Here is a 13,932-nt window from a genome sequence, read left to right as displayed (position 1 = left end):
ATTTTACCTTAATAATCCTAGATGGGAATGTAATTTTTCGCAACAAATTCTATATTTCCTGTATTACTATTATACATTTTAATAGTTATATGATTTAAATTGATATCAATTTAATTATGTGATTGTGCTTTTCTAACTTTGATTGAGACTGCGTTTTAAGTAACAGCGCGTGATTTGCTAAGACGAAAAATTGCACGTAAATTTCACGCGAATAATATTTATTCATCCAAGATCCACTCCTGTACCGTTGGACTGCTTAATGGCGCTTTCCTTAATTTGACAATCTAATTTATATTACATTAATATAGTATGCATACGTAAAACGACAATTGTTAAGCCTTTATAAGAGACGTTGTAATTTGCGATAATTCTTCTCACATTCAATTGTAGGAGGTCACTGACGTCGAGGAGACGAAAGAGCGACAGAGCCCGGAATTGTCGATAAAATCGATGCCGGGCGCGAACCTGAGACGCTTGGAAGATCCGACGTTCGAGGTGGAAAGCAAAAGGGAGGGTGGCACACCGGTGGCGATCACGACGGCGCCGGTGACGACGACGTCTTCGACGTCGCCCGCGTCGCAGCAGCAGAGTTACCGCGTTCTCGAGGCCGAGTCGTCGTCTCAAGGTGGCGGCGGCAGTGGCAACGTCGGCGGTACCACTGGCATAGGAGGTAGCACCGCGAGTGGTTACCACGTTCTGGAGGCACCGGCAGTGGTACCGGGCTCAGCGCAACGTTCATCAGCGAGCGACGTCTTGGAGAAAGCGCGAAATCGCTTCGACAAGTTCTGGGGAAAAGGCAACGGCGCGGAGAATTAAAAGCAGTGCTCTTTGAAAGAAAGAGGAAGAGGACGCTTTGATGAAGAATTACGAAAAGTTTCTTGTCTTGACAGGGCAGGACGGCCCTTTCCGGGAGAAGGTTATTGTCCCATTCTGCTATGTCCTATCGTCGATTGGTCTGTCCACGTGTGCTTTCGTAGCTTGTAGCTGCTCAGAAAAATATATGTTGTACGTGAGAGCAAAAGGGGGAAAAAGAAGCAAGATATGATGTCCTCGATATGGTGAATTTTCTCGACTGAACGCCACTTTGATAATTCAATATTTTCGAGAATTAAATTTTTTTTTATGTCAGAATGTATTGCCAATTCTGAAAATATTCAAGATTTCAGACTTGCAGGGGTTGAAAGAATCATGTATACTGATTACAAATTGAAATGTATGAAAAAACAATTATCAGTACGAACAAGAGAAGAGATCTTTGAAAGACAGAAAAAAGAACGAATAAGTTTAACATTAAAATGAACGTTAAAATTGCAATCTGTAATCTATTTACTTATTTATTAAGGACTACTATGTGACAACCCAGACAGCACCGTGTCCAAAAACATCTTAAAAACATCTTTAAGACATCTTTAAGACGTCTTATGTCCCGATTTTGGACATAACGTGCTGTCTGGGAAGCATACAGTCAAAACGATTAAAATGATGATCATCTAAATTTTTTAAATTGAGCAAGCTCAGATTTTGAGATATGGAGACGGAAACACGAAAAGGCGTGGAAGCTCGAGTTAAATTACCTTTAATATTTAATAACAAAGCTTCTTTCTCCTCAAAAGACAGACTGTAGGACAGCGTCGTGAATTCGCGATCGTCGCATCATTAGTAAAAACGAAAAGAGAAAAGTAATTCTAGATAAGGATATGTCAGGGTGAAGGATTGATGTTGAGAAGCTTATACGACGACGGTGCGTGCAGGTTGCGCGTCGGTCTCGTTTCAAACTTCGAGGAATGACTCGAGGAACGTAATCATCTAACACTTACACGCGCTTGCATATACAAACAAATAGACAATTACATCTATAACACACGCTATACACAGACATGTACAATCGTATACACACAGAAAATACATTTGTGTCTTATTTTCATCCTTCGACTGATTAGTGATCTTATCGCAAGGTCTCATAGATTATAAAAAATATAAACAAAACACAATTGTATGAGTTACATACAATGGATAAGAAAAATATTTATGTCCTATCTTGGAATAATTTTATACGAAGCATAAAAAATATTCTATATCGCAAAGTGTTTCTATTGAAATTGTTTTTATTCGTATTAAAATATGATGCTGCAACACGTTGCAGCATCATGTTTTTTCTTCGTGCAAAATTATACCAACAAAATTGAGTTGTGTAAATTTTCTTTTATTTATTGTACACATGACACACGCATACACAAACACATAGACGCACGCTCACTCATTGACATAGAGACGGTATCTAAACGAATATACATTTACATGAAAAACATTAACGTTATATAGGATATTAAAATGATCCCCCGTAACACGCGGGATCCACATAGTTAAGTCCGAATTCTTTTTCCATTGATAAAACTCGAAGCCAAGTATCGAGCCGACAGGTACAGAAACGGCTTGTCGCTATAAATAAATAAAATCGGGAAACGAGTAGCTTTCGAATAACCGCTTCGTGCGTTTTATATAAGTCTATATATGGAATATACAATTATTGGTATGTATACATCTATGTATACAATTATGGGATATTATCGCACTCGCGGGTTGTAAACAAAGTTCGGCATCTCTGAGGATTTCTCAAATCGAATTATTAAATATTATTCTGTTTATATATATATATATATATATATATATATATATAATTAAGTAGTCTGTGAGACAAAATAATTATACATAAATATTTTACGGTAAAGTAACTATAATAATCTAGTTACAATCGAAGTAGTCAATCTTTGCATATTTATTTTAATGTAATATATTTAAATTATTTATTTATTTTGTTATCTATATATTTATTTTTATATTTTTTATCTATTTTATTATGTATATTGGTTTTGAAATTTTTCGAAGTCAACTATTTCCTTTGTTTATTTTTACGCAAAAGACTACCGAAAATTATATATAGATTGAAGGCATCTCTGTGGAATCCTTGGCAGAACCGTGAACTAGCTTCTTTCGAGAAAAGATCGAGAGAAGATCTCTTAACGCGCGTATTGTCGCTACGAAAGAGCTTGCTTCAAACCGCATCTCGATCATTTCGCACGCGATTTTATGGACAACTTTGTTATTGTTAATTTCCTCACTGAAAGAAAATAAATGATTCCTCTTGATCGCTTTTAAAATATGGTTTTAAAAACTTTTTCTACGCCATATGTAAATTATTTCTAACAATTCTAAATTTTATTTAAGAACACAGCATCGATTAATTATTTAAAGGATCGATACTTTTTCGTGACAAAGTACAATGCACAGTGATTATATTCCAAGAAATCAAACAGGAACGTGCAAAGTAGATAAAGGTTTTGTTTAGAATTTTACCCTAGAAAATATATAAATTACCAGAAAGTTGAAATAAAAACAATCACAAGCTTAGTAATTGCAAGTAATGTAAAAAAAATCGGGTAATTAAATTCGCCAAATAGTGTTGTAGTAAAAAAACATTTTGAAACTCGAAAACGATTAATTTCCGCTTCATTATTTACCGTGTGTCGCGGCGCAAATGGTCGGGAGATGCGAGTCACAACCGTAGTTCCAAAAAATTCACGGCCCAATTTAGTCTTCACTTTTACGAAAGGAAATGAATTACTGTAGTGAAGTTTACATAGTGTTTTTTCACACAGAGTTACATAGCGCATTGAACGTCTTCACGATTAAGATTTATTAACACAAAGTGTGTCGCTATGTATATGTGATAATGATAACGAAAAAGAAGAGAAAGATACGGACGATGGCGATATAGTGATAATAATGATGATAACGACGTGTGATTTGGTGGTATACTCGATTGATCGAAACATCAAATTCATCGAGAATGCGCAAATTTATAAATCGATGGCAAATCGAAGTCGAGAGAGAATGAAAGTGAAAAACTGAAAAAGAATGATGAACGCTACCTATCCGCTCTGCATGCTATACGTTCCGTCTGATTTCTTACGTAAATATATATTCTTTCATATGTTCTTTTTTAAAAAAAAAAAAGAAAAACAAAACGACAGCGAAAAAGATCTAGACCCGGAGATCGACGACGAGCGAGAATTCTTTGATTCTTCGTTCGCGATAAATATCACAGACATGTTTATTATTAAAAACAGCGTGTGATATCTGGCAAAGAATGCAAATAAATAACTTAGACTTCTTTAAATATGAATAAATTTAAATGAAGAAAAAGAAGAGATATTAATATATTTTCTTTGTGTTTAAGCATATAATTTTGACGTTTTGACTGTAGATAATTTACTCCATTTTCATCACCCACAGTCGGATGAATAAACCGAAAAATATTCAGGGAACACTCGCTCGTTCTCGTTCAAGAACGCCGTGAGACAGAAAGAAGATAACTTTAAAGCTTTTCTCTGTCTCTTTCACGCGCGCATATGGTATACACCACACTCCATCCAGTTCCACGTCCAAAAGCCAATCAACCGTAGTGAAGCAGCATATTATATAACGATAATAATGATAATGATACTAAATAATAATACACAAGACGTCGCTGTATATGAGAGGATCGAATGAAAACCGGAGTAAACAACTTTAACGAGGAACCTGACGGATAAGACATAAGGATTCGGGCTGATAGGACAAGTTTCATCCAGCGCATCTAAAGATTTAGCTGTTGTGGAAGCTTCAAATCGATCAGTGAATCCTAGATTTTATATCACGATGCAATAATATAAAAGAATAAAGTTTCGGTTTCAATTTAATTTAATTTTCTTACGTCCGTTTTAGCATTTGATTGCAAACAACAACAATTATATTTATATCTTGTGTTTCATGGAGAGAGACGCATCGTCGAAAATCTCCCCTTTTGTGATTTAAATTTTTCTTTTATGTGTATGAACGTCCACGAATGGAAAATATTTACAGCGCTTGTTGCTTTTAATATTTAATATTTTATTTTTCTCACTCAATAATTCCGAAGTTATTTGGAGAATAAGAAAAAATCTGAAAACCATGAGGACACATTACATCTGCACGAATCGCACAGTAGCGCTTCCCGCTGAAAGTCCATTGCGTAAAAGATTGGCCTAATTTTTCATTCAGAGAATAATTTTTTACTTAACATGTAGGAATGCGATGGATTACTCAAACATTTCATTGAGTGAGAGTGTGATCTTTTTTGTACCTTTGCCTTTCGGCTTTTGATGTCGCGAATTATAACGCAGAAATTAAGTATTCTTATTCAACGTTGAAAGAATTGTTAGCGAAATATTGAATTAAAAAAATAAATAAATAAAAAAGCACGATACCTAGAATAATAAGTCGCGCGATTCCGATTCGTGAAACTCGAGACAATTCTCCCGGGCTACTTATATATGAAGAAAATGTCGACGACTTGTCCCTTTTAAAATTGCACAAGAGACATCTATAAAGGACGTCTGAGATATATCCAAAGAAAAGATTAAAAGATTGGAACAACTCTTTTAAATGTGTCACGGCGTCCTTTAAATGTCGTTTTCTTTCATTTGGATTTTCAATTTCCCCTGATAGGAATTGTCATCGTTACCGATTATTATACCACAGACACGAACGCTTCACAATATCATTCGAGTGATAATGAAAGGGCTGGCTGCGACCCCAAATTCATTTGCCGATAATGCCGATGCGATTCCAATGCGATTATTGCTCTTTTGCACCCTTTATCGCGAATACCCACTTGGCATTCTGCTTGGCATTTGGGTTGAACGTTGTGTCGTTAGCTTTGCTCACGCTGATCTGTTCAATAAGAAGTGTTAATCAATTCAGAGACAGAAAGTCCTTTTATCACTACAAATTCCTTCTACTAAATACCAATAAATTTACCATCACAAAAATATTGAAAATAAATGTTTTTATTATACTCTATATACATTTTTTATTTTGTTTCACTTAACTTTATCTTGTTCTACTTCACGTTATTTAAGACTTCTCTTTCTCGTAAACCAGTCTATAGAGCTGATCGTCATCTTAAAATACGACAGCGATATTTAATTTAAGAGTGTTTTTTCGATTCAAATGAGGCAGATGTTTCTGCTTTTCATTTCGCAGTGGTGATTCGACATAAGTAAAGCTATTGAAACCATCTAGTCTATATGCGGTTTGTAACCGACGTTTTTTTTATCAAACGTTGACGAAGTATTTCAGAAGTAAGCAAGCTTACACTGCCCGCCCGAGTACCCGAGAAGCTGACCTGTTCTGTGATTTTCAGAACGTTACATCGCATGTCCTCATCGTTATAACATCTTCATTAATATTGAGCCATTCCAATCAATTCGATAAATTTATTTGTAAGTCCCTCTTAAAATTAAAATATCAAACTGCGAGATATCGTTTTTTCAAACGATAAGACCTCTTCTGTGTCTGGAAGTTGCCAACGGAGCATGCGTTCATTAATATAGTTAGCTAATTACATATACTATATGAATGTATATTATTCTCGTTTCCGAACACACGGTTTTTCGTATTCTAATCTAAGCACACATGATTATCGTGATGAAAATGTAGATAAGGAAAGCAATATGGGAAAGTCAATACTCAATAGCCATAATACGAACAAATAAGGAGTTATAATTGAAGCGATCTATATAGTTTATTTTTCGATACTTAAGAAAACAATGTAAACGTTTCGACTGTACTAATTTAAGTCTTCTTCAGCATGGCACAAACATAAAATTAATTATATAAAATGAGAAATAAAATCAAAAAGTAAAGAGAATAAAAAAGCTAACAATTAAAAGGAAGTTACATAATATATACAAAAACAGAAGACATAAATTGAAAAAGTTTAAATTTAAAATAAACAAACCAATATAAGCCTAGAGGTCGATAAAGGCCGCGACAAAGATCAGAAACAACATTGTCGCGCGTATAAAAATTGAGATATTTAAACGTTAAATCGCAAACAGAAAAAGCAACGAATTAAAAGTTGATGGTTAAAAAAGATGTTTATAAATTTATTCTTCGTTTGGAGGTGAGAATGCGTTAGTCCAATTTTTTTTATCCAAAAGCTATTAAATAAAGTTCTAGAAACTTATAATTCAGACGAATGTGAAGTCCTGTGTGTAAAAGTCAAAGATTCATTGTCAGAAATAAAGATTAGAAATATAGTTAGGTAAAAAAAATGGAGAGATATAACTCCCTCATTTTGCTCCTTTTGTGACCATTGTTCTTCCCATATTGCTTTACATATAATGATGAGCTTGACTTTTCTATTATTTAGATAAGGAAAGCCGTGAAAAGGCTGTCCGAGCGGACTATATACGTAGTCTATAAAATATATTCTATGTTTTCGCTATATTCTCATCTTTTCCGTTGACGAAAGTACGTAGAAGGAAAATGAATAATCGTTATTGAAAATATGAATTTTTATCGATTAGCAAGACAGCTTTTCATCGCAACAGAGTTAGAGTGCTGGATACGAATTGCAAATCGTCTTCTAATTGCGCGAAAGTGTTAGGCTGAGTTTCCACTGAGCGCGTCACGCGTCGCGTCGTCACAAGTTAAGGGGATGCTAAAGCCATCCAAATTACCGACAATTCATTTCAAAGCTCTCATTTTGAAACGGCTTTACAGATCGCAAAATCCTTTTACAGGAGTAAAGTAGAGGTACTAATGAAGGGTGGGATTGTCAAATAATTAGTAATAATTGAAAAAAATTTTAAAATGCTGTCACCTCAAAACCTTATTTTCTGATATAAACAGTTGTATACGTAATATGTACGAAATTAAACTTTCCCACCCTTCAGAAGACGTCCACAAACAATAACGTACCTTTGAAATTGAGATTGAAAGCCTGGAATAAAAATGAGAGCTTTGAAACGATCGTGTATATTTTTCACAAAAATATTCACGCAGAGCAGCAATTATGTCACAACAGTAGTTCACGGATCTTGCGAGAGATGGCGAGATGGCGCACGCAGCTGTGGGCAGTTTCTGGGTTGGCTACATTGTCTGGTTTCTACACAGCAATCGAACAGGACAGATATATGATACAGATATCTCGTTAGGCATTTTTACATTTTTTTCAATTATTACTAATTATTTTACAATCCCACCCTTCATTAGTACCTAAACTTCACTCCTGTAAAAGGATTTTGCGATCTATGAAGCCGTTTCAGAGAACGAGCTTTGAAAGATATGTGGTACAGATATCGCGTTAGGCATTTTTACATTTTTTTTCAATTATTACTAATTATTTTACAATCCCACCCTTCATTAGTACCTAAACTTTACTCCTGTAAAAGGATTTTGCGATCTATGAAGCCGTTTCAAAGAACGAGCTTTGAAAGATATGGGGCCATGGGGCCCGATTTTCTATCTACAAACGTATGCGTAAACTCTGCTCTAACAGAAAAGCTGCAAGCTTATTGGCTACAAACTGTGCGACAGAGAGCAAATCAATTTGCAGCCTTTCTGTTAGAGCAGTGTTTGCGCATATGTTTCTCGTTAGAGAATCGGGCCCATGCTCGTTAGGCAATTTTACATTTTTTTTAATTATTACTAATTATTTTACAATCCCACCCTTCATTAGTACCTAAACTTTACTCCTGTAAAAGGATTTTGCGATCTATGAAGCCGTTTCAAAGAACGAGCTTTGACCAGATATGTCGCGTACAGATGCCTCGTTAGACAAGGACAGATATCTCTCGTATTATTATTCCTTTCTCTATGTATGTAATTTGCATGCACCCATTTATTCCTCTCTCTCTCTCTCTCTCTCTCTCTCTCTCTCTCTCTCTCTCTCTCTCTTTCTCTCTCTCTCTCCCCCTCCCTCCCTCCCTCTCCCTCTTTCCCTCTCTCATTGCTGTCCCTCTCTCTCTTAGTACACTGGGTAGCGTATACACTTAGTATGGTAAAATCAGGATTTTTTGGAATTCTAGGGTATATTTGAAGAAAGAAAAACGGTAATGTTATTTAGGACAAAAAACTCTGTTTATTATTTCGTTGATAAAATGTTGAGAAATGTAAACGAAAATACATATATAAATGAAATATATGTTATTTTTTTTTATTGTTACTGTCTCTCGAAAGTAAATAATATTACATATAAAACCGTAATGCAATTGAACATACATATTCATACACACGCACACGCAATCGCACGAGCACGATACGCATACGCACATAAATATATTATTTTTATTTTTTTTTGTGGGCCCCAGGCCCCGTCCACGATGACGATGTCACGGACATGGGACTTCTCCAGGATCATGCACCTATTACTTTGTACTAACAATAAGAATAATTCTGCATAAATTTTTATTTTGTGCCTTTATATCATATGTATTTTTCAAGTAAAGTGCATTTGCAGAATTTATGCGATGGAAGATGTATACACACACACACACACACGCACGCACGCACGCACGCACGCACGCACGCACGCACGCACGCACGCACGCACGCACGCACGCACGCACGCACGCACGCACGCACGCACGCACGCACGCACGCACGCACGCACGCACGCACGCACGCACGCACGCACGCACGCACGCACACACACACACACACACACACACACACACTACGTTAACGCGAGCGTTACTTCTGTAGTAATTTACGATATATCACTCGTTTACGCGGAGTAAATTATCGTAAGTTACTACAAAATCCCGTTTACGCGAAGGAATTATCGTAATTACTACAGTAGAAGTAACGCTCGCGTAAACGTAGTAACAGACTCACACACACCATGTGTTTATATGGGGCGTTCCACGCCAAATCGGACACCATTTGGGTTTTGCATCTTTGATTTTTTTGAAAATTTTTTATGTTATAGTATTGGTTGAAAGAAGCCTCCATGATTTTTTTCAAATTTTTTTGTCGAACCGTTTTCAAAATATCGATTTTTGAAAAATTACGTTATTTTTTTTAAACGCCCATAAATTTACGAAACATGGGCCAAATGGAACGTTTTTTTTTTTTCAAAAAATTTTTTTTTTAATTTTTTTAACTGTATTTCTATAAGATTTTGAAATTTTTGACACAAATTTTTGATTTACAAAAAACACGTACTGATCGATTTTCTCCAAAATTTTTTGTAAAAAACTATCATCGATTTCACAACTTTTAAGCCTAAATTTATAATGAGATAATAACGGGATCTATTTTTTTTCGATTTTTTAAATTTCCATCTTTTATTTATCCGTGCTGAAAAATATCTGAAAAGAAAAAATAATTTACACAGGAACTACTATTAATAATTATCTAAGACATAGTGATTACTTACTAAATAGTTTACAAATTGATTTCAGAAAAAAATACAGTGAATATTTAAAGCGTTATTATTATGCTTGAATAAATTTTTTTGGTATTAAGTAGCGGTTATTTTTACACGTTTTAAATTTTTAAAATTCCGAGATTCAACAGATGATAAAATGGTTAAATCTCAAAGTGCCTTTCCGTCTAGGAATTTACCAAATTATATTTTCTGCGTTCTGTTATTGTCTTAGCTCTATTATCGTCTTGTCTAACCGCTATTCTCTTAACAGTTCCTTCTCGCTCCATCACAAGGACCTTTGCCAGAGCTTTGCAATAATGCCATTCCAGCCAAAGTCTCTTTCTTCATGAAAATAAGATTTAACAAATTTTTATAATTTTTAATTGGTTGAGGTGCTTCGTCGGAAAATTTGCCAAATATCTATGCGCAAATTCTTCTCTAACGAAGATTATTCAGAGCAAAGACCATTAGACAAGCGATATATTAGAGCTAAGACAATAACAGGCGCAGAAAATTCATTGTGTAATTCCAGACGGAGAAGGCACTTTGAGATTTAAACAATTTTCATCATCTGTTGAATCTCGAATTTTTAAAATATTTAAAAGTGTAAAAAAATAAACGCTACTTAATAAAAAAAAAATTATCAAGCATAAATAATAAACGCTTTAATTTCACTGTATTTTTTTCTGAAATCAATTTGTAAACTATTTAGTAAGTAATCACTATGTCTTAGATAATTATTAATAGTAGTTCCTGTGTAAATTATTTTTTCTTTTCAGATATTTTTCAGCACGGATAAATAAAAGATGGAAATTAAAAAATCGAAAAAAGAAATAGATGCCGTTATTATCTCATTATAAATTTAGGCTTAAAAGTTGTGAAATCAATCGATGAGTTTTTTACAAAAAATTTTGGAGAAAATCGATCAATACGTGTTTTTTGTAAATCGAAAATTTTTGTCAAAAAGAACCCCGCACAAAAACCTATGGATATGGGTTCTCGGCGAATTTGTCTGAAACTTTTGGAAAATGTTGTTCATGTCATCTTGATCAAAAGTTCTCATGGCAACAACTTTCTTTAAAACAGAATTTTTGCTCCAGGAGACCTCAAAGATGGATATTTTATCACGCGATCACAGATGATTTTACCCATTCAGCTTTTAGAATAATGATTGTGTGTGTGTATTGCATAACCCATGAAACCTGAGAACAAAATCGGTCCTTCTCAGGGCCATAATAATGTGCAAAATCCGATCGCACAACCTTCTTGCGGTGCACATTGGATAACGCTAATCCCGACGGTTCATACTGTTATTACTGTTATTCATCAATACATTAGGTTATTAGGTTTTATGGGTTATGCAATACACACACAAACACACACAATCATTATTCTGAAAGATGAATGGGTGAAATCATCTATGATCGCGTGATAAAATATCCATCTTTGAGGTCTCTTGGAGCAAAAATTCTGCTTTAAAGAGAGTTGTTGCCTTGAGAACTTTTGATCAAGATGACATGAACAACATTTTCCCAAAGTTTCAGACAAATTCGCCGAGAACCTATGTAACGTTCGCGTTTCCTCGCTCGGAATTCGCTCGCCAGGCCAGGGTGAGAAAACGTGGAGACACTGGTCAGTTTCACATAAAGCTATTTATTCACACTATTTACAGTACAGTTTGATGGAGGGCGTGAGTGTCAGTGTGTGTGTGTGTCGCTCCGCTGAGCCGCAGTGTACGTGTACCGGGTTGATGCGCGGTCGGACAGAGACGGACTCGCGGACAGGCGTGGAGGCACGGTTGCCTTGCGGATTCGCGGGCAAGTACGGAGGCACGGCTGCCTTGCGGATTCGCGGGTAGGCAGGTCGGTCAGGAGCTCAGTCGGGGGCGCCCAACTGAGCGGCCCGTACACCGGGAGCGCCCGGCTTGAAGACGGGAGCGCCCGTCTTCCGTACGGCGGAGGGGGTCGGGAGCGCCCGACCCAGAGGCAGGAAAGGGCAGGTAATGCCAACCGGGAGCACCCAGCTGGGGAGGCCCGTACCCTGGGAGCGCCCAGGTGAGAACGGGAGCACCCGTTCTCTGTACGGAGGAAGTCGTTGGGAGCGCCCAACGTGGTGAAGCGGTCTCGGAGAGAGGTCGTGTCGGGAACAGGAGTCGGACAGGACTGGTGACTCGAGTCGGCTCGAGTCCCCTATTTATACCCCGAGTGCGGTCGGTGGGGGCTGTCCCTCCACTGGGGCTGCCCCACCGCTCGGTTGCCCCACCGCTTGGGCCCAGGAGCGCACGCTGAACATGTGCTTAGTGGCCGCCAGGGCCGTAGTGCTAGTGACGAATACGCGTATCGTCACATCACCCCCCCGTTTGGAGAGGAAATACACAAGTCTATTTACGCTTACAACATTATTTTATTGCTGCCTGTACAATTTACCGGCGCTGGCACGATCGGAGGTTGCCTTGTGGGTCAAACCTCAGGACCCACAGAGCTCCACTGGCGCGGGCCCGGAACTTCCGGTTGCGGGTAACGGCGGATCGGGGCACTTGTATCCTCTCCCCGGTGGGGTAACGAGACCCACAGTAAGTCCTTGAGGGGGGAGGTGGCGGAGGCTTGTGCAACTTCGATGGTCAGGGGGGGGTAGGGGCTTGGTTGGCCAGGGGGTCGGGCCGTGGTGAGGGAGGCAAGGGTGGGCGTTGTGGCGGCGCACGCTGGTGGGGTGGCGGGGGCGGCGGGGGGCTGGGCGGGTGGTCTTCGGGCCCTGGTGTGTGTAGCCTCTGGTGGCTTCCTCGTCGCACCTCGTGCGGCCGTTGTGGTTGTTGCGGCCGGTCGGGCGGTCTGGCGGCCGGTCGGGCGGTCTGGCGGCTGGTCGGAGGGCCGGTCTGAGCCCTGGTGGTGCCTCCCCGGGCGCGGTGCGTCTCGGCGGTCGGTGGGCGACCGGGCGGGTGGTCGGCTGGTGCCTGGTGGCCGTTCCGTGGGCCGCAGGTTCGCCCGTACGCGGGTGGTTGGCAGGCGTCTGGTCGGTCGTACCGGTACCGGCTCGATCAAGATGGCGGCCCGGCGGCGGTTCTCGGCGTCGCCCCGCTGAATGCGGGTCCCTACACTAGGCGCCTGACGGCGAGGGACGTCCGCTGGGCTGGTGGTCGGCCCGGCGTCGATTGGCGTCTCCCCCAGATCATCGAGATCGCTAATATCGCCAAACAGCTCCTCTAGTTTCGCGCGTGTCTCCATGTTTACGGACTGGCTATGCTAGAGCAACTGAAAGTCTTTCGCGCCGCGGGCTTATATACCGGTTGTGGGCGTATTCTTTTCGTTCCTTTTGTGAGTTTTTCCGGCTTATGAATGCGGACGTCATTTTCCCCGAAACGGTCCGGGCGCGGTTCTCGTGACTTTATATTTGTAAACACGCGGCGCTTTCGCCTTCGCTATCGTAACCCCGATTCTGACCAGAGCTCTCCGTGCCCGAGGCGAGCGGTTTCGGCGCGCTCTTTAAATCTTGGACGTGCACATGTCGGTGCCATCGTCCCCGGGGGTCGCGTAAGTCGACTATAACGGGCGAGATGATTTTTCTGACCTCGAGGGGTCCAGTGTAGCGGGGGGCCAACTTGGCGTTAAATCCCGTAGCTTTCTTTGAGAGTGGATACTCCCTCTTCCAAACGAGATCCCCGACGCGGGGTCTCCAATCCCGCCGCCGCAGGTTGTAGT

General features: G+C 39.2%; 1 protein-coding gene across 19 annotated transcripts in view; it reads left to right on the top strand.

Annotated features, from left to right (window-relative positions):
- The window catches only part of LOC143904675 (uncharacterized), a 132,856-nt gene extending 126,976 nt beyond the window's left edge, over positions 1 to 5,880 (top strand). For all 19 annotated transcript variants that reach the window (XM_077419497.1, XM_077419501.1, XM_077419498.1 and 16 more), the window contains one exon: positions 391 to 5,880. In XM_077419497.1, the coding sequence (XP_077275623.1) occupies positions 391 to 816 (426 nt within the window). In that variant the 3' untranslated portion in view covers positions 817 to 5,880. The remainder of the gene's footprint in view (positions 1 to 390) is intronic.
- The last annotated feature ends 8,052 nt before the right edge of the window (positions 5,881 to 13,932 follow it).

The sequence above is a fragment of the Temnothorax americanus genome, unplaced genomic scaffold, assembly GCF_048541705.1.
Source record: "Temnothorax americanus isolate GAGA-0224 unplaced genomic scaffold, ASM4854170v1 Scaffold55, whole genome shotgun sequence".
Classification (NCBI taxonomy): Eukaryota; Metazoa; Arthropoda; class Insecta; order Hymenoptera; family Formicidae; genus Temnothorax; species Temnothorax americanus.
This window is presented reverse-complemented; position numbering and strand designations above follow the sequence as displayed.